At 48.2% G+C, this 19,298-nt stretch overlaps 1 protein-coding gene across 4 annotated transcripts in view; it reads right to left on the reverse strand.

The window, feature by feature from the left end:
- Positions 1-19,298, reverse strand: part of LOC135819234 (sushi, von Willebrand factor type A, EGF and pentraxin domain-containing protein 1-like) — a 149,943-nt gene that overhangs the window by 3,237 nt on the left and 127,408 nt on the right. For all 4 annotated transcript variants that reach the window (XM_065332401.1, XM_065332402.1, XM_065332403.1 and 1 more), the window contains 3 exons: positions 10,880-11,071; positions 8,224-8,409; positions 3,292-4,089 (listed from right to left, as the gene is read on the reverse strand). In XM_065332401.1, the coding sequence (XP_065188473.1) occupies positions 3,292-4,089; positions 8,224-8,409; positions 10,880-11,071 (1,176 nt within the window). The remainder of the gene's footprint in view (positions 1-3,291; positions 4,090-8,223; positions 8,410-10,879; positions 11,072-19,298) is intronic.

A 19,298-nucleotide genomic window follows, 5' to 3' on the forward strand; every position in this document is an offset into this window, starting at 1 on the left:
AAATGTTTGAAGGAGATCCTTCCTCGGGGGTTTGGAATGCTGCTTCGGAGCACGAGCACCCAACCCTGCACGATGACTTGAAGATGATGGTGGACGGAGAGTCCCTGAACCTACTGATGCCTCTGCACACTCCAGCTCTATTGTCGCCGCATACCGCTTTGTCAGCTTCGCATCCTTACTCCGACGCAGAGTGTACAGCGCCCTCATGCGCGCATCCCCACTCGATCGAAGAATGTGCCATTTGATGGACTGGCACATTTCCACACCGTAGGAAGGTAGTGGAGGCGTAAGGCAAAGCGTTTGTGACTGCCAATTAAAAGAATGGCAGAGTTTGCGCATCGAGGTAGGCCTGACCATTTCTTCAGAAATGGTAAACACATAAAGCGCAGTTCACGTACAACACCTTGTGTGAGTTCAAGAACCTGGAAAGACCAAAAAAGCTTGGGCACTACAAGATGGTGGTAAAGCCATAGCTTGTGGTGGTCTTGAAGCCAAGAGCCATCTACGTTTTGCATGAGAGATACAGTGAGTTGACGGATGTCTTCCCGCTAGGTCTGCTCAGAGCAATCAGCATGCAGCCTTCGCCCCAGGAACTTGAACTCTTCGGTGTCAATGAAAGCGATCTTCCTCCCTGACATCGTCAGGCAGGGATCGTAAGGTTTGTACCCGCCATCTACAAGCTTTGCTGCACTGCTTTTGCATTTGTGCGGCGCCGCCTGCATACGTTGGGTCCACGAGAGAAAGTCCTCCGTGACCGCAATGAGTTTTTGAAAACCTGCACTAGATTTGCTATAGAGGCCTAAGTCATCAGCAAAAGCTGTTTGGGACACTTGCAAAGGGGCAGATTTAAAATCATAGGAGAGGCAACTTAATTCAGGGGCTGCAAGTGAGTCCAGCAGAAGCTGGAAACAAATATTCAAAAGGACCGGGGACAAGGGGCACCCCTGGAAAACACCAATGTTGTAATTAAAGGTGGAAGTGTGTGGTTGTACGACGAAAGCGCAAAGACTGTCGTAGTAGGAAAAAATTAATTTCCTGAATTGCAAAGGAAGGCTGTAGTGGGTTAGAGCATACTGTATCAGATTGTGGCGCACTGAACCAAATGCATTCTTCAAATCTATCCACGCAATGCAAGTTTGGCGTTTTGCCGTCTTTGCATCACGCATCGCCTCATAACAAAGTGATGTAGGCTCTAAGCACCCAGCCTTTGCAGGTATAAATCCTTTTTGATTGTCACCATCGAAGAACTTATTGCCTAGCATATGTTTCAAGAGGCGTTTTGCAACTAAGGTGAAAAAGATTTTCCCGGACGTGTTTGCTAGAGCGATCGGTCGGAATTTCGAAGGATCATCAGACACCGCCCCCTTGGCCAGGAGTGTAATACATGCTACCTGCCACTGCCTTGGAATAATCTTGCTCTCCCAACCCCGCCCAAAGATGGTGAAAAGAATGGATTGAAGGGAGGGACAAAGCTTCCAAACTATGTAAGGTATCTTGTCAGGACCCGGTGCAGAGGTGTTGAGACACTTCTTCAAAACATTCTGAAATTCAGCCCATGTAGTTGTCCCCTCATCGACTGGGTGGGTGCAATCCCGGGGCTTCCCTGCACTGGGGCAGGATTCGTACGAAGTGGCACGATCCTGGTCTGCATATGTATGTTGGAAGTACTCAAAGTAGGTAGTGTCAGAGAAAATGGGTTTGACATGGTTGGTTGGTTGAAACAATTTCTTTCCGAAGGCATATGGGTCCTTGAGAAAGGCATCCTGGTCCCTCTTGTTCCGGGATCGATCGTCGTACATCTTTTGTTGTTTCAAAAGACGCTTGATTTGTTTTCTAATTGAAAAATACTCATTTCTGAGTGCTGCAGGTACTTCGTCCGGGTTTTTGATCTTACGAAATTGGCGCTTTAAATCACGCCTGTGGGCCCGGAGTTTTTCCACAGCACGGTTTTTATTTGCATTCTTGTGTTTTGGTGGAGGTGCTGGTGGTTTCTGGTCAAAAAACCAGTGAATGAAGTTCTCTAGTTTGTCCAGAGTCTCGTCGATGTTAGTGTTTTTGAGGTATGAGGTTGGGAAATGTTGAGTGAGGTGGCTCTTCAACTGAGTGTTTATTGTGTGCCATGCCTTGGTGTTTTTGGCTGACGGTAGCAGTAGGGACTGCCGGACTTCTACCTTGTCCATTTCCCGTTGATTCAGGACATGAAGTAAAGACTCATTATGACAGGGAGTGGATTCGTGCGGGATTGATGGTTGGTGTACTTGCCTGTAAAGTCATTGGAGTCTCGTGTGGTGGTGATGCAGAGGCTGCTGACACAGCTCCAGCCTGCGAAGCAGCCAATGTTTTGCATGAGAGAGAGAGAGAGAGAGTGAAAGAGAGAGGGAGAGAGCAAGGCTGCGCGGTTTTCCAAACACTGCCCGGGCAGCACGGTTCTGGAGTTTCTGCAGCCGAGTGTTGGACTTCATTTGGAGTTCGGACACCCATTCTTTTTTCTTTACGTTGGAGGAACAAGAAGCTGTTGTGCCAGGCCCGTGACGATCGCTGAGCAATGTGTTGATGCTCAACGTCTCAGAGCTCGGCTTTGCTCAACATCTGAGTATGGCCTGGTTATGTGGTTCTCCCCGGGAGAGGGGAAGGAGATTCAAACGTAATCAGAGAAAGATGAAGGTATTGGACTGACCCCCACACACGCACGCACGCACGGACGCACGGACGCACGGACGCACGCATGCACGCACGCATGCACACACACACACACACACACAAACACACACACGGGCGCGCACATGGGCACGCACACACATGTGTACACACACACACGTGCACACACACACACACATGTGCAAGCACACACACACACACACACACACACACACACACACATCCTCACCCATCCACTTCGCACACCTTCACCCCCCCCCCCCCTCTCCCCGTACATACACAAACAACATTGAACATTTGAGAGTAGAATTGCCGTAATATGGACTAGGAAAACAGCTTATAAGCAAGATTGCCGACATATGCATCAGTGTAGGAGCAGTATTACTTTGTATTGAACTGTGTAGCATGCAGAAACACATAACTTTCCAAGGGATTACTTGAGAGAAAGTCTCTGTTGGTCTGTCTGTTGGTCTGATCTCTACCCCTACTGGTGTAGTCGTCACCTTCCCCACGGTGGGTGTAAGGGGGGGGGGGGGGGGAGGGGATAGGGATTTCTTGAACAGCCCAGTCCAACTAGTGCGCAGCACATGCCTATAGAAATGATCAGCCCATAGTTGGGTTGCTGGTTCTTACCTTCCACGTCTGTTGTAGGTGCAGCTGAAGTTGAACTCTCAGGTGCTGGAGTGTCCATTTTATAATTGCTGTGGTGTTCTGTGATGGTTGAGCTGGTTGACATTTCTGCAGTAGTCATGGCAGACAGTACCTGTGTGGAATTCGGTGAGGCTTTCATGGATTCATTACTGTCAGGTATTGGAGGCCTTGTTGTTGCAGTGCTTGCCAAACTGTTCACTGGGCTGGAGGCAAGTGAAATTGTATTCCTGGAGACTGCCTTGGAGGCACTTGCTGCGACTGTAGTTGCTGGAGCATGCGCCGTGTGAGCAGCAACTATGTTACCAGTGCCTGTTGGAGCAGTACTCCGTGGAGCAGTCACACGGCTCACTGCTGGAGTTGTGCCTGTTGAAGCAGTGCTTCGTGGAGCAGTCACGAGGCTCACTGTTGAGGTTGTGCCTCTTGAATTAGTGCTTGTTGTTGGAACACTGCTCCGTGGAGCAGTCACACGGCTCACTATTGAAGTTGTGCCTGTTGGAGCAGTGCTCCGTGGAGCAGTCACGCGGTTCACTGTTGGAGTTGTGCCTGTTGAAGCAGTGCTTCGTGGAGCAGTCACGAGGCTCACTGTTGAGGTTGTGCCTCTTGAAGCAGTGCTCCGCGGAGCAGTCACGCGGCTCACTGTTGGAGTTGTGCCTGTTGGAGGAGTGCTGGGTGGAGCAGTCACGTGGCTCACTGTTGGAGTGGTGCGTTGAGCAGTCATGCGGCTCAATGTTGGAGCAGTGGTTGTTGGGTAGCTAGTCGATGGAGCTGCTGTTGGGATAGCTGTGGGTGAGATCATAGGAAAAGATGTTTGTCAAAAATGAGTTCGAAAGTGTCGTATCCATGCTATCGACACTGGGCTTTTATGTCTCCACGTGACTAGATTACCGTTATGTGTCCTGTTATTTATTTGTCTCTTTTTTAGTTGTCTTCCACAAACCGATTCATAGCTGTCTTTATCACATGGCCAGGGATTGTTGCCCGAACTCCTTCCCCGAAGCGCAATACATTATTCCTTTGCATTTTCAAAACCCAGTTTTACTAAAATTCAAAAATCAAATTTTGAAAACTGCCCCATACGTGATCCATCAGCTCATCAGCCCGAAATCCGGTTTTCCTTTGCTCGAGATAGCATTTTCAAAACGCAGTTTTACTAAAATTCAAAAATCAAAATTTTGGTAAAAGAAAACTGCCCCACACGTGATCCATCAGCTCAAACGCGGGAACTCTAGCTTCTTCTTCACCCTTTTTTCAGCGCATTATAGATCCTATTGGGAGGGTACCAGGGTGGGACTGTTATATCTCCGCTCTCCGCTCCTCATACAATCCCCACTTCACATCACAATGGAAAAAAACGTTTATTTCCCGAGCAAGTGCGCGTGCGTGCGTGCATGCATGCTGGCACACACGCTATCCCCACGGAGGTTTGTGCAATCTTTTGACAGCGTACTGGAGTAGAAGTAGCTTTTGTAGGTATGTACGTGCTGTGCAGGTTTTGGGTTTGTCTTGGGGAAGAAAAAGTGTGGTGAATGCTTACTAGCGTTTTTGTTGTGTTTGTGTGTAGTTTGACAAGCGTGATCGAGCCAGTGCAAGAGCAATGGCTCCAAAGTTTTTTGTGTCCATGTCAGACGAATATGTTGCAGAGGTAATTAATGGCAGTGTTCCCGAGGCAACAGGAAAAGCCACACCCGGATGGCAGACCGTTCTCAAAATTTTCAATAAGAACAAGGAGACGTCGATATATTTCGACAAGTGCAGCAAGCACGAGCTTTGCACCCTCCTAGCAAAACTGTATGTTGGCTCTAGGCGGCAGTATGGGCTATTCTACCAGCGGGCGAGCTTGCTCTGCTTGAGGGCTGCCGTCCGACAGTTATTCCTGGAAGTTGCCAGTGGCACATCATCAAGGTTGCCAAGTTCCAGCGAAGCAACAACGCCCTGGACGGCATGCTGAAAGAATGAAAATCCGCAGGCGAGCTGCGACCTGTGGAACACAAGGTTATCATAACTGACAACGATCTCGCAAAGATGAAGGACGTGTTCATGAGGAGCATGGAGCTAGATGCCCTGAATATGAAGGTCTGGTTTTATGTGACCTACCACTTCCGTCTGCCAGGTCGAGAAATGCAAAGCTCCCTAAAAAAGACTGACCTCCAGCTGTGCAAGAACGAAAACGGAAAAGAGTTCTTCAAAGTTGCGGTTGATCTTGCCACCAAGGATCACCCTGGGGGCATTGGGGACCGGTTCGATCCCGCCGCTTAAGGCTGAATTCAAGACCCTGACCAGGTCTTCTTCATTAGTTCCTGCTGGAGCGTTTGAACCCTGACCTCGACGCGTTATTTCAGCATTCGAAACGCAACCTGGCCAAGGGCGCAAAAGTATGGTACGACCGTGCTCCCATTGACAAGAACACCATAATGATGCAAGCCATTTCTAAGCGATGTGAACATTCGTAGGTGTACCCAACCACAGCGCCCTTGCCACTGCAGTGCACCACCTGTCCGCGTCTGGCACACCAGTGCGGCACATTATGGCTGTGACAGGGCAAAGGAACCCCATGAGCCTGAAGAGTTACGCTGAATCAACTGACCAACAGCAGCAACAGATGTCAGCGATCTTAGATGGTGATCATGCGGCAGCCAGAGCAGCATGCACAACCCCTGTGTCTGAACAGTCTGTGATAAGCGGAGCAGAGCATACCACCACTGTGGCTCAGCCATCTGTGACCAGGATCACACCAGCTAGCACTGCTGTAGTCTAGCAGTCCACACTAAATGTAGCTGAAACCAGTACATTCACACAGTCAATATGCACTACTCCCCAAGGATTGGGGTCGGTTCAAATGGTTCAGTCTGCCCCAGAGACACTTGTACTAATTGGTTGAATCGGAACGTGTAACATTACTATCAATATGAAGTGACTGTCGTTTAGGCATGGGCGGGTAATGCTAGTTATTTGCTGCAATAATGCTAAAGGCAATGCTCATAATATGAGGATATAATGCTACTTAAAATGCTCACACTACTCCATAATGCCAGTTTGAAAGTTGGGAAAGTCGATTTAAGAAGGCCGTCTTGGATCAAAGCCAAAGCGTAGGAGAAAAAAACTTAAACAACAGTGAGCAGGTTGTCTGAAACAATCCACTGAGAAGGTTGATTTGCAACGTCAAGTCTCCGGATGAAGCCGGACGGGTTCAGATGCACGATTTTCGGAACTGGACCTAGCCAGCTTCATGCATGACACCGTTGTCGACCGGCAATTATGCTTGTAATGCCAATTTTGCATGCGAAATAGTGTTATAATGCCAGCATAATGCCACCTGGAAAAAAGGGACTATAATGCCAGCCATAATGCTAGCATTACCCGCCCATGCCTACTGTCATTTTCATCGTCATTATTTCCCTCAAATGATGACTCCGCTGTGTTGTAGTATAGTTTCCATGGAGATTGCTATGAGAACGCAGTTTCACCAAATCTTTTAGTCTCTATATTTCAATGTGAAGAACAGGTTGGTGCGACTTCGGCGATACTTGGGGAACCGTGTGTTGCTCCCTACATGGGAGCTCGCCCTTTTCCTGCCGACTTGAATTCTCACTTGACCGACTCCCGACTGCCATCCAGACAGAGTACATGAGACATCCATCGAACTGTCCGCTCGGCAAACCTTCAAGAAAGCACCACTCCCTGCTTAATTAATACACAGTGTTTCGGGGAATTCACCCCTCATCAGTTGAGCTTGAGTAGGCTGAGGAAGATTGTGCCCGAAAAATATCCACGGTTCGCATTGTTACGGATTTCTCTATATAGAGGCCGGGTTTTCCGCATCCGTAAGGATCGAGGCACAGATGCAGCTCCTAAAGCGGTGGGATGTGAGTAGATCAGCTCACCAGCATGTGGTCAAACACCGAAAATCCCATTCACTGCATCCATGTCCGCAGAGCGCCGCTTATACAGTGCTCTCCACGGACAAACATCACCAGGGATACAAACTTACAGAGACGCTCCATTTCCTCATGATCACCCGATAGCAGTGTGAGTCAGTGTCCCTCATGCAGGTGCTGAACAAGCGCTGAGGACCGTTGGCCATTCACAACGGTGTTGCCTCCAAACCATCTAATTCGCAAGCCCGAGTTGGGGACAACAATGTGAAGAAAAGGTTGGCGCGACTTTGAATGTCGCGCTGAAAGCAGAGCGACTATAAGTTTGTACCCCTTGTGATGTTTGTGCCTGGAGAGCACTCTATAACTGGTGCGCTTCAGGCACAATCTTCCTCAGCCTACTCAAGTTTAACTGATGAGGGGTGAATTCACAGAAACACTGTGTATGGAGCAGGGAGTGGTGCTTTCTTGCAGGTTTGCCGGGTGGAAGGTCCGATGGACTTCTTGTGTGCTCTGTCTGGATGGCAGTTGTGAGTCGGTCAAGTGAGAATTCAAGTTGGCAGGAAAAGCGCGCGCTCCCATGTAGGGAGCAACACACAATTCTCTATATTTCAGTACTATGAACTCTAATGGCATGAAGCCGAATTTTTGTTACGGTTTAGGGGAAATATCCTCGTTTTTCCTGTTTTGATGATGATGATAGCACGTCAATATACGTTGTGATCATACTGTTTTGGCATTTGGGCAAGGTTCAGCAGCAGCCCAATGGTCTGCTCGGTGTAGCCAATTTTAAAATATTTCTGAGAAATTTTGAAGACAGTGTTGTTTACTTGCTCAAGATACAAAGATAATTATTTTATTCGTTTTTAGTAGGCAGCGGAGGTTTTTCCCCTGGTGAGAAAGCATAATTCCCGGTGATCTCAAAAACAAATTGCTGATACCTGTATGGACGTTGCCCGGTTAAGTCAGGGACTGGATATGTGAGGTACAGGATGGAATGAACCTACTTTCTCTCTTACAAAAAGTAAATTACTTTACTTACGGTCGCAGCTGAGTAGATTGGTCCATGCATTGTGTGTAGCATTGTGTTTCTGGCATTTCAGTGTAGCATTATTTGATGGGCGATATCCTGTATTACAGGTTACATCTGCCTCTCCTCCAGTGTCATTATTGAACACATTAACAATCCCATTCGGTACATTGACATTATTTGGGCAACGCGAATACACTATCCAGCAACATTGCACGTGATTGACATCCACCAAGACAGATTGAGAAAGATGCATGAATGAAAGCAAAACAGGGAGACAAGCAGCTCAACAGAGAACACTATCGAAGTTTAGCAATACTGACTAAATTCTTTCCCACCACACAGAAAGTACACTGCAGGCACAATTCTCTGTTAAAGCGCTACTACAAAATACACCACGGACAGATTGTTCAAACAACCACTATGATTCCCATTGGAACAGGGAAAAATAAAGCAAAATAAACGTAAATATTATCTCAACTAGTAGTTTCAAGGAAAAAATTGGAGGCGTGTCCAATTTCGAAAGAAAAGGGGTCAGCACCAACGCAAATCACACAGTCAAGTACGCCAATTTGGTAACTGGACGTTTTCGTTCCCTTCTCATCATGGGTAAGTACAGGGAATGATGGAAAAATGTCAAAATACAGCAATTTATAGAACAACTAACGGCAGATGATGTTTTCTCCGTTTTGGCCCTTGGTAGATCTGTATTACATTTGTCTGTTTTGGAAGCGTCTTATATCCATAAGGTGTCCACTGAACTATGTGTTCAGAAGGGAATATTTTTGTCACTTCAGTAGTTTGGCACTAATCCTCATGAAAGTGTCAGGAATGTTTCTCCTAACTGATGTTTTCATTATGTTTTAGTCATTTCTTTACCTTCACCTTGTTTTTGACCTGTTCTGGTGAATTATATATTTTTTTCCACACGTATAGCGTGAGGTTCTCGATCTTTGCTTTTGCTCTAGCTCTATAACTTGCTGTATTGTGACATTTTTCCATTATTCCCTGTATTTACCCATGATGAGAAGGGAACGAAAACGTTGGGTTACCAAATTGGCTTACTTGACTGTGTGGATTGCGTCGGTGCTGACACCTTTTCTTTCGAAGTAGTTTTTAAGATGCACTTAAAAAGAAAACCTAAGGAGACTGAGTTGCAGGATAACATGGTCTCATTCAGCACAGGGATTGAAATTTAGCCTCTGGCACACATGCAATGCCCATGCACTGCGTAAACTAATAGGGAGGGCGTGGCTGATTCGCGATTTTTGTGTTGAACATTGGAACTGGATTTTCGTTCGTACTGAATCTCTTCAGGTTGTGCATTGAGCACTCTTGCCAGCAGTCTGCAGTCTCCTGTGATTGCGAATGAATGTAGTTTTCACAGGATCTTGCTGAAAGTGCAGTGGACCGTCAACATACGTGTATTTTTTAAACATGTTTTCGTACTGAAACACACAGTCCAGCAGAGAACGGAATGGGAAGACAAAAGCAAAGAGGAGACATAAAAATACAGCGGGAAGCCGGAGCATTGTGCTGATGAATTGGGCCTACCCCCCCCCCCCCTGCCATGGGTCTTGGGAATAACGGCAGGATCAAGCACCAAATACAAAAAAAGTAAGTAGAGCAGAAAAAAGGAAATGAGCCAGTATTACGGTGTGGAGCAAGGAAACAGAAAATAATGAGATGGCGAGTTGCCTGGTGTTACAGGTGTGGTACAGAGACTCGGAGAGAGAGAGAGAGAGAGAGAGAGAGAGAAAGAGGGAGAGAGAGAGAATATAAAGGGTCCCTAGGGTCAATACTTGCCTGCAAGTTGCCGGCTTGTTCCCGTCTTTCTATATTAAAATTCGCAAACCAAATGGGCGAAACCGTCCAGTTGGAAAGGAGCGAATGATAGTCAACAGATAACTATGTAGCAAAAGAGCTCGGGGTCAAATGAGGGTCTGAAAGGCGATTGATACAACAAAAGAGGTGTTTACAGCACTACTGCAAAGATGGCACTGCACGTCAATGAGAGCAGTTGGAACACGTAGACAATGAGTGTCTATAGTCAATGCTAGATGGAAGATTTTATCGCTGACGATGATAAGCATGGGCTTACTGCATTCACACCAGAGACATGCACCTAGCTGGGTTATCAGCAATGGCCTATTCACACGACAGGCACTTGCACGTTTTACAGGGAGTGATTCACCAGAAAAGTGACTGTGTGGATTCACATGGCTGCACCGTCAAACAACAGGCACGTTTTCATTTTTGAATGATTCACCTACCAGTTGCCATGAGTTTTTCAAAGTTTCAAGACATGCATACAATAAAATATCATGGTGAAAAGAGCCGCGTAAAAAATCAAGTCTTGTTTCGCGCTTTTTGGCGTAAATGTACTCGTAGACGCCACGATTATCGTGAAAGTGGGCCCCCAGCATGGTGGGCCCCCAGTGCCCCCAGTGGCCCCCCGATATGATTTCTGCCGTCTTGTAAATCGCGTCTTAGGATTGGAAATTTCAAGAATTCTTGAGAGAGATGTTCTGAACCGTCACTATACAATGGGTAAACTCAAGACTTGATGGCAAGTTGTCAGGTTGAGGGAGGGGGCTGGAAATGGGATGTGTGAAGAAAAATATCTCTACAGTAGCTATACAAATTTTAAACAACCTGGTTCACTTACAATTGCAGTTAAGTACATTATTCCACACACCGTGTGTCTCATTGCGTGGCTGGCATGTGGTTGTGGAATTATTAGGTGGACGATAACCTTGGTTGCATGCAATGGTTGCCACAGATCCAGCGTATGTTTCTCCGAAAATCAGGTAGCTTCCATTGCTTATTGGTATTATTTTCGGGCAAGAGATAGGTTGAGCTAGAGAGTATTGGCAAGTCATTGACATCCGCAAACACATGGTGAAAATTAAAGGGGAAGTCCGGTGAAAAATTTAAATTTCACAGTCGGTAGAGTTTGGGTTGCTGAGTCGAATGGTCTTTGTCCGAGGAGGCTGCGGCTTATGGTTTGTCAGATACGCCCAATCGAACATGTGCGAATTTGAGCGCGCATCACCCAGATCCAGGTGATGACGTCACAGCGTGCAGCCAGGTAGCCACACCATCTAGTTGTGTACAAAAATGGCCATATTCGGAGCGCGTTCGATTGGGGAACTGTTTGTCGCAGCTTCTTCGGACCAAGACCATTCGATTCAGTGTTACAAACACTACGTACCCTGTGATTTTCAGCTCGGTACACCTCGAGGTTATACCGTATTTTAGCCGTTTCCGAGTTGGACTTTTTCCGTCAGCCTCTACGCGCTGTGCGCTGCGTGCATGCAGTGCGTGCAGTGTGTTATCTAGCTGTGGTGCAGTCAACAAACTCATCACAGACGCCGGAACTACTCCCGCACTGCCGTGCTGGGGTAGTATATACACAAGACTGGAGTCACAACTGACACAAGACTCAGAAAACTAGTCAACACACGGACTCGTCATATACTACTTTGTACACTCGTATCAGTCGTATTGTACAGTCATGATCATGTAGTCAGGGAACGTGCGTTTCTCCTTGCCGGTGCCGGTGATTGTGCTTTGAGAAAGAAAATTTTAGTTTTCCGCTCCCGCCTCATTATTTTATGCTACAGCGATGAGTGCACAACCGTGACAAGTGACAAAACAGGGAACAGCTCCCGGACCTAGAACTTTCAGATTCCATAGCGCTGCGAGCGAAGAGTCGTGCCCGTGGTTCAAAGAGCCTGCACTGTTCTCCAATTGAGTAGTCCGAAATATTCCAAGTAATTAGTTCGCACCAAAACATCACCATGTGGCAGGCTACTGGAGTCTAAGCGAATCTAATCGGTATGGAACAACATTTAGAGCACTCGCATCACTCTTCTCCATTTTGGCGACCCTGCTCTCCAGCGATCTGATAATTAGTTAAATTACATCAGCCTCGTCTGCTGCTTTTCTTCATCAGTCGGAAACTCAGTAGCGCTGACTCTTGACGGGCCCGCGCGGCCATTTCTTCAGCTGAATACCGAGGTTCTCAGCCCCAGACCGAACTCATGAAGGTCAGCCATGGCTGCATCCTCACTCTCACAAGGAGTTACAGGTCTTTGGGGTCGCTTGCACGACCTAATATCAGTCGCCAAATCATTTGAAATAGTGCTGACACTATTGCTTTCACGCACTCCTTTTGACCTAGCTGCACGCTATGACGTTGCAGAGGGTGTGGCGCGGCCGCATGACGTCATGGCGCAGCCCCCGAAACTCAGTTTTTCAAACGGAAATATCTCGAGAACGCTTTGTCGGAGACACGTGGGACCAACACCATTCGACTCAGCGCCCGAAACTCTACCGACCCTGAAATTTAAATTTTTCACCGGACTTCCCCTTTAATAATGATTGTACACACATCATATCATGGTTTGGACAATGTATATCAAGTCACAGTTGTTAACTTACCTGTAGGCGTATGCATGCACCTAGTAGGGAGTCGTAAAATGCTGGTAATTAACGACTCCCTGGCATCTACCGTATGCATAGGCGGACCAAATATAAGTTTCAGTAGTTGCGAAAAATGACCCTGCCGGACGACCCGAAACAAGGCTATTTTTCGTTTTTCCTTAAACATTTTTCCTCCATGGTCTGTCAGTGAATTTACATTGAATAGTGATTGCGAGACCAAACCAATAATTATAATGGACTCAGGTGAAGAGCCAAGGATAAATTTACCGGAATGAAAATGGACCAAGGAACTTCAAGTTACGCTATAATGTTCAATAATGGGCTGATTGTTTAGTAACTGGTGATGTTAGTGGACATTATAGCATAACTTGTAGTTCCTTGGTTCTATTTTCTGTAGCGAGGAAGTTAGTTTTTGGGTAGATGTTCCCTATTTTCCAGACATCTTTTTCGCTCATTAAGAGCATTTCAGTGGAGGTAGATAACGAATGAATAGCATATAAAGGAATGAGTATATTTATAGGGTAAAGTGGCGCAATTCCGCACTTTCTACTTCGAAGTACATAGAAAAATGTGGCATACCCAAAGAAGTCGAAGTTGCCGAAAGTTCTAAAGGTGATAACGAAACGCACAGTGCTGCTGGAACATGAATTTTATTATTGTAATTATTCAAAGTGTACAATGAGCGCACAAAGATCAGCAAACCACGTACCTTGGTTGCTCTCTACTACTTTTTCACCGCACCTAGGTAGTGTTGCAAACCACCAGTTCTCAATTGGGAAAGGCCTTCCCGCTTATGGCATTGTATTCGTCACAATGTTGTCTTTCTACTCCGCCGTACCGCTGATGTTGCTGCATGGCATACGCTATATGCGCTGTGTGTGTTTTGCTGTATACGCTGTTATGTCCAGTTTTATATGCATATGTTTTTGCATGTACGCTGTTTTTGCATGCTATAAATAGCTGGTGTTATTAGTGTTCATTGTTAATTATTCGATGAAGTGAAATATACTGTGTAAAGGAAAAGAGTTGTCCTCGTGCCGTGTGGTCGTACGATCCTGACAATTTAGAGAATCTTAGAGGGTTCATAACATTTGGCGACCACGCCAGGATAGGAGCGAGCATTGCAGAGCAACTACACAATTTGGAAGCCAGCTTTATTGCCAATGGAGTTCGGTTAGGATTAGAAGGCGAGTTGTTGATGGAACATGTGGAGCAGAGGCTCCAACAGTATGAGGAGCGTGAGGAGCGCAGTGCCAGACGGCGAGAGGAGGCGCTCCGCACCGAGTTTGACAAAACACTAAAGGAGATTAACGAGCGCATCGCCAATGCGTATGAGGGTGATGGTAAAGCCGCGATGGGAGGTACAGAGGAGGCTTCCTGTCACAGCGGGGGCGTCAACCGTTGATGAAAATCCCCTCATATGATGGAACGCAGCCATTGGAGCGTTATCTTGACCTGTTCGAGGACATCTGTTCCAAGAACGAGTTCGAAGAAAGGGAATGGCTGCTGCCACTGCGCATCGCGCTAGCGGGTAGCAAAGCGGAGAGGATATATATTGGGTGCAACAATTACGAGGAAGCAAAGCGAGAGTTGCTTGCCTCGCTCGGAAAGACTCCGGATAAAGCGTGGAAGACATTGCTGACAGGCAAGCAGCGGTCAGATGAGTCGTTTCATCAATACGTTGTCCGTGTTTGCCGAGAGGTAGAGGTGTGGGCCACACTCGCTATGACAGAAGATGGCGAGGTGGACACCAAGTATAGCGCCGATATAGGTAAAATGGCCCCGGTGCTGCAAGCAATGGCAAAGCAGGTAATCTTGGAGCACTGCGGACCTGAGATGAAGACGTACCTGGTCGAACGGCAGTGCTACGGGATGTCTCTGCGCCAGGTACAGGAGCACGGCGCGTCTTACCAGGTTGCACACGGACGACAGGGTGATACTGCCAGGAAGCCAGTAGAACGATCCGTGCCAAGGCCCACGGCGTCGGCACAGTGCATGGCGATATCGTTTGCAGATGCAGAGAAGCAGCTATAGTCGCTGCCACAGGAAGGGAGAAAGGGTTTTCTGCAGCGAGAGAGACTCTGCTGAAACTGCCTTTAGTATGGCCATATGGCCAGAGAATGTCGGTCAGGCGCGAGATGCCCGAAATGCCAGAGAAAACACCACCTGCTAATACATGATGTGTTGGATAGAGCAGGTTACAACCGGGAGAAACCGACTGAGATAGTAACGGAGAAGAATGTTGGATTGTGCTGTCTACACTCGCCAAGTGTGTGGCTGATGACCGGAGTGGCACGAGTTGAGGGAAGAACTCGAAACGCGAAGGTTCGCGTGTTCCTGGACTCGGGTGCTGAGGCGTCATTCGTGACTGCAGCTTTGGTGTCAGCAATCGATGCAGAACACGTTGGGGTTGAAAATGTAGAGGTGAAGCCGTTCGGCGCGGAACCAACCCAACAGCGCATGGATAAGTACGCCATCACGATCCAGGGTAGCTCCGCTAGCATTCGGGTACGCGCGTTCGTGAAACCAACGCTAGAGCTGGACCTGAAGGGCGCAAGTCCGCAGACCATTGCGCAGTGGCACAGTTGGGGAGTAGAGCTGAGTGACAAGCCTCAACAAGGAACATCTGACGAAATACATATGCTGATTGGTGCAGACTATATCAACGCGGTACTGCACAGCAAGAAGGAAGTTAATGGTGAGACGGTGTGGAACACAGAGATAGGTAATGTATTATCTGGTCCAGCGTCTGCACCAAGTCGTAACAGTCAGCCGGTGACCATGTCATGTGTCACAGCCCACATCGACAAACTATGGCAGTTGGATGAACCTCCAGAACAACATCAGCACCTGCTAGCTTTCCCGCTATGTTGCCAGGGCAGCGGGTACCAAGTGGGTCTCTTGTGGCGAAATGAGCGTCGCCCAACGGATAACTATGCTCAAGCTAGAGTCATCGCAACGCGGCTTCTTGAAAAGCTGAAGAGGAATGGGAAGCGTGCGCTCTATGATGATGTGCTGATCAGGGAGTACCGCGAGCTTGGAGCAATTGAGCTAGAGCCATGTGAGAGCGATGCCGGGTACTATGTACCGCATCATGGTGTATTCCGCGAGCACGCTGCAACCACGAAGTTAAGAGTGGTGTTCAATGCCTCGGCGACGGCGCCAGATGGCAAGTCGTTGAACGACATGGTTGACCCTGGACCGTCGCTATTGCCGAGTCTCGCAGGTATGCTATTACGGTTCCGTGAATATAAGAGCGTGCTGCAAGCGGACATCCGCAAGGCTTTCTTCATGGTTGCGGTTAATCCCGAAGACCGTCCGTACCTGCGTTTCTTGTGGCCCGGTCGAAGCGACAGCGATGAACTGTTAACCTGGAGGCTAACGAAACTGCCATTTGGCGTAAACTGCTCGCCATACATGCTTACTGCGGTGATTCAGCATCACTTGAAGGAGCTACGGGCGTTGTCTGCACCCAAAGAGCGAGATCGTATTGATCTCTTGCTCACGAGTTTCTACGTTGACGATTTGGTCTCTAGTGTCTCAAATGCCTCGGAAGCTAAGGAGATGCAAGAGTTCAGCGTGCGTGTGCTTACGGATGCTGGCATGGAGTTACGCAAGTGGCGAGGCAACAAAATCCCGTGCGATCCAGAGGCCGGAGATAAAGTTCTCGGTCTGAAATGGAAAACCAGTGATGACTTGCTCAGCATAGCAGCGCTAGGCGAGTCCGATAGGCCGTCTGTTTGGACCCGGTGATCCCTCCTCAAGTGTGCTGCGTCAGTGTTTGATCCGCTAGGTCTAGCAGCACCAGCAGTTGTGCCGGGAAAGATACTGCTACAGCAAGCCTGGAAAGTCGGAGGCGACTGGGATGATAAGTTGCCTGATGGCATCGCAGCCGCATACGCGCAATGGTGGGGAGAGTTGGCCGAAGTGGTGAGCATTGACATACCACGTTGGATTTGCTGCAATCTTGACACGCCGATTGCGCTTCATGCCTTCGCCGATGCCAGTGAGAAAGCGTTTGGATGTTGTTTGTATGCAGTCGTCAATGGACAGTCGTACTTGGTATTTGTCAAGGCCAAAGTGGTACCCGTGTCTCCACCCACGTTAGCCCGCCTTGAGTTACAAGCAGTATGTCTAGCGGCTCGCTACGCTGAGTTTGTGGTGAAGGAGCTGCGTGTGACTGTCACGCAAGTCTATGGCTGGACTGACAGTCTCACTACCGTTCATTGGATCAGTAATCCATCGTACAAATGGAAAACATTTGTGGCTAACCGCGTCAGTCAAGTCCAAGAGATATCGAAGAAGGTCGGCATTGTGTGGAACCATTGCCCGGGCCTTCACAACCCAGCAGATTTACCGTCGCGTGGGAGTAGTGCAAAGCAGATCCGTAGTCCATTCTGGAGGGGCGGACCAACCTGGATCACGGAGCCCAATGACTGGCCCATCGCATCCTCAACCGCAGCTACAGATGAGTCCAGTGTAGAAGTACGAGTGTCAGCCACCACCTGTAGTCGAGAATCTGATAAGGAATGGTGGCTCCGATTCAGTTAATGGTCGAGGGTACAGGGCATGGTGACTCGGATGTTGCAGTGGAAGCACACTGAGCCTCGTGCTGAACTCTATTTTGTAGCAGACAACGTATTGTACCGCATCGTTCAAGCCGCATGTTTCGCTGAGGATCTTGAGCTGATCAAGCAAGGTCAACCAGTGAAGCCTGGGTCGAAGGTGTATCAGCTTGCACCGTTTCTGGATGAGCATAGAGTGCTCAGAGCCGGGGGACGACTTCAGCACAGCGAGTTGGCGTATGGAGCCAAGCACCCAGTCCTGTTAGGCAAACATCATCTGACCGAGTTGCTGTTGGAGAAAATGCATGTTGAAAGGATGCACCAAGGTGTAGAAGGAGTCTTGTCGTTCATCCGTCAGAAATTCTGGATTATCGGTGGTCGACGGGCGCTACGCAACATTACTCAGCGATGTGTTACATGCCGCCGCTACAAGGCTAAGGCTGCCTCAGAAGTCTGCCCGCCGCTGCCGGAAGACCGAGTTGTTCACGAGAGGCCGTTCGCAACTACCGGCATCGACTATCCTGGTCCGTTGTACGTGCGCCGTGGTGAGTCATCTCCGAAGGTATGGATAGCATTGTTTGTGTGTGCCACCACCAGAGCAGTTCACTTGGAGGTGGTCGATAGTTTAAGTACTGAGTCATTCTTGATAGCATTTCGGAAGTTTGTCGCGAGACGTAGTTTGCCGTCTCGGATCAGGTCTGACAACGCTACAACGTTCAAGGCGGCATCTGACAAACTGAGTGTGCCATGGATGTTCAATCCTCCAGCTGCACCATGGCATGGAAGCTTCTATGAGAGAATGGTTGGTACAGTGAAGAGTGCCTTGAAAAAGGTAATGGGAACAGCGTTTCTGAAGGTCCAGGAGCTTGAGACCCTCTTGTATGAGGTTGAAGCAGTGGTGAATAGTCGTCCGCTAACTTATGTGTCTGATAGCCTGGATGAGCCACCAGTAACCCCTGCAATGATGATGGGTGACATCTGGATGTCGTCAGAGAAGCCAGCAGGTACCCTGGACGCTGCGCAGATGTCATCGAGATTGCGTTACCTCAGTCGGACACGGGAGCATGTCAAGAATCGTTGGGAGGTGGAGTACCTAAGTCAGCTGAACAAACACCAACAGACCACGTCGCGCCCTTTAGCTGTGGGTGATGTTGTCTTGGTTCTCGATGATACCAAGCGCAAACAGTTCTGGCGTTTGGGACGGATCATCGGGTTATTCCCTGGTCGAGATGGTAAGCGTCGTGTTGCCAAGGTTAAGTTGAGTACCAGTACCCTGTTGAGGCCAATCCAAAGGTTAGTGCCGTTAGAAGTATCGTCACAGGACGTGGCTCCTGGGCTTGCAGATACCGCTCAACCTGCTATCGTCCCTCAGCAGCCAGCGTATGAACCGTCAGCACCGTTACCACCACCACGGAAGCAGGAGATGACACGATTTGGGCGCATAGTCAGAGCCCCGGATCGTTTTTGACTTGTGTGCATTGTTGTACGGCGGTGAGAAGCCTTTTGGTGGGGAGAATGTTGCAAACCGCCAGTTCTCAATTGGGAAAGGCCTTCGCGCTTATGGCATTGTATTCGTCGCAATATTGTCTTTCGACTCCGCCGTACCGCTGATGTTGCTGCATGGCATACGCTATATGCGCTGCGTGTGTTTTGCTGTATACGCTGTTATGTCCAGTTTTATATGCGTATGTTTTTGCATGTACGCTGTTTTTGCATGCTATAAATAGCTGGTGTTATTAGTGCTCATTGTTAATTATTCGATGAAGTGAAATATACTGTGTAAAGGAAAAGAGTTGTCCTCGTGCCGTGTGGTCGTACGATCCTGACAATTTAGAGAATCTTAGAGGGTTCATAACAGGTAGGCTGCCCACTCCCAAACTGGAAAGAAGACTTTCCTGTATTCCTTTTCGCCTCCTCCACGAGCGAAGGCAGTGTACATGAAGACGCGTGGAACTGCATTCACTCGGCCCGCCAGAGCAGATAAAATGAGAGCGGCGCTTGATGCCTGAGTACATGAGTACTTTCGGCTCATAGTCATTTTCAACGTTTCTGCTCCAAACAGCAATTCAATAT

This window comes from Sycon ciliatum, chromosome 6, assembly GCF_964019385.1.
Source record: "Sycon ciliatum chromosome 6, ocSycCili1.1, whole genome shotgun sequence".
NCBI classification, from domain to species: Eukaryota; Metazoa; Porifera; class Calcarea; order Leucosolenida; family Sycettidae; genus Sycon; species Sycon ciliatum.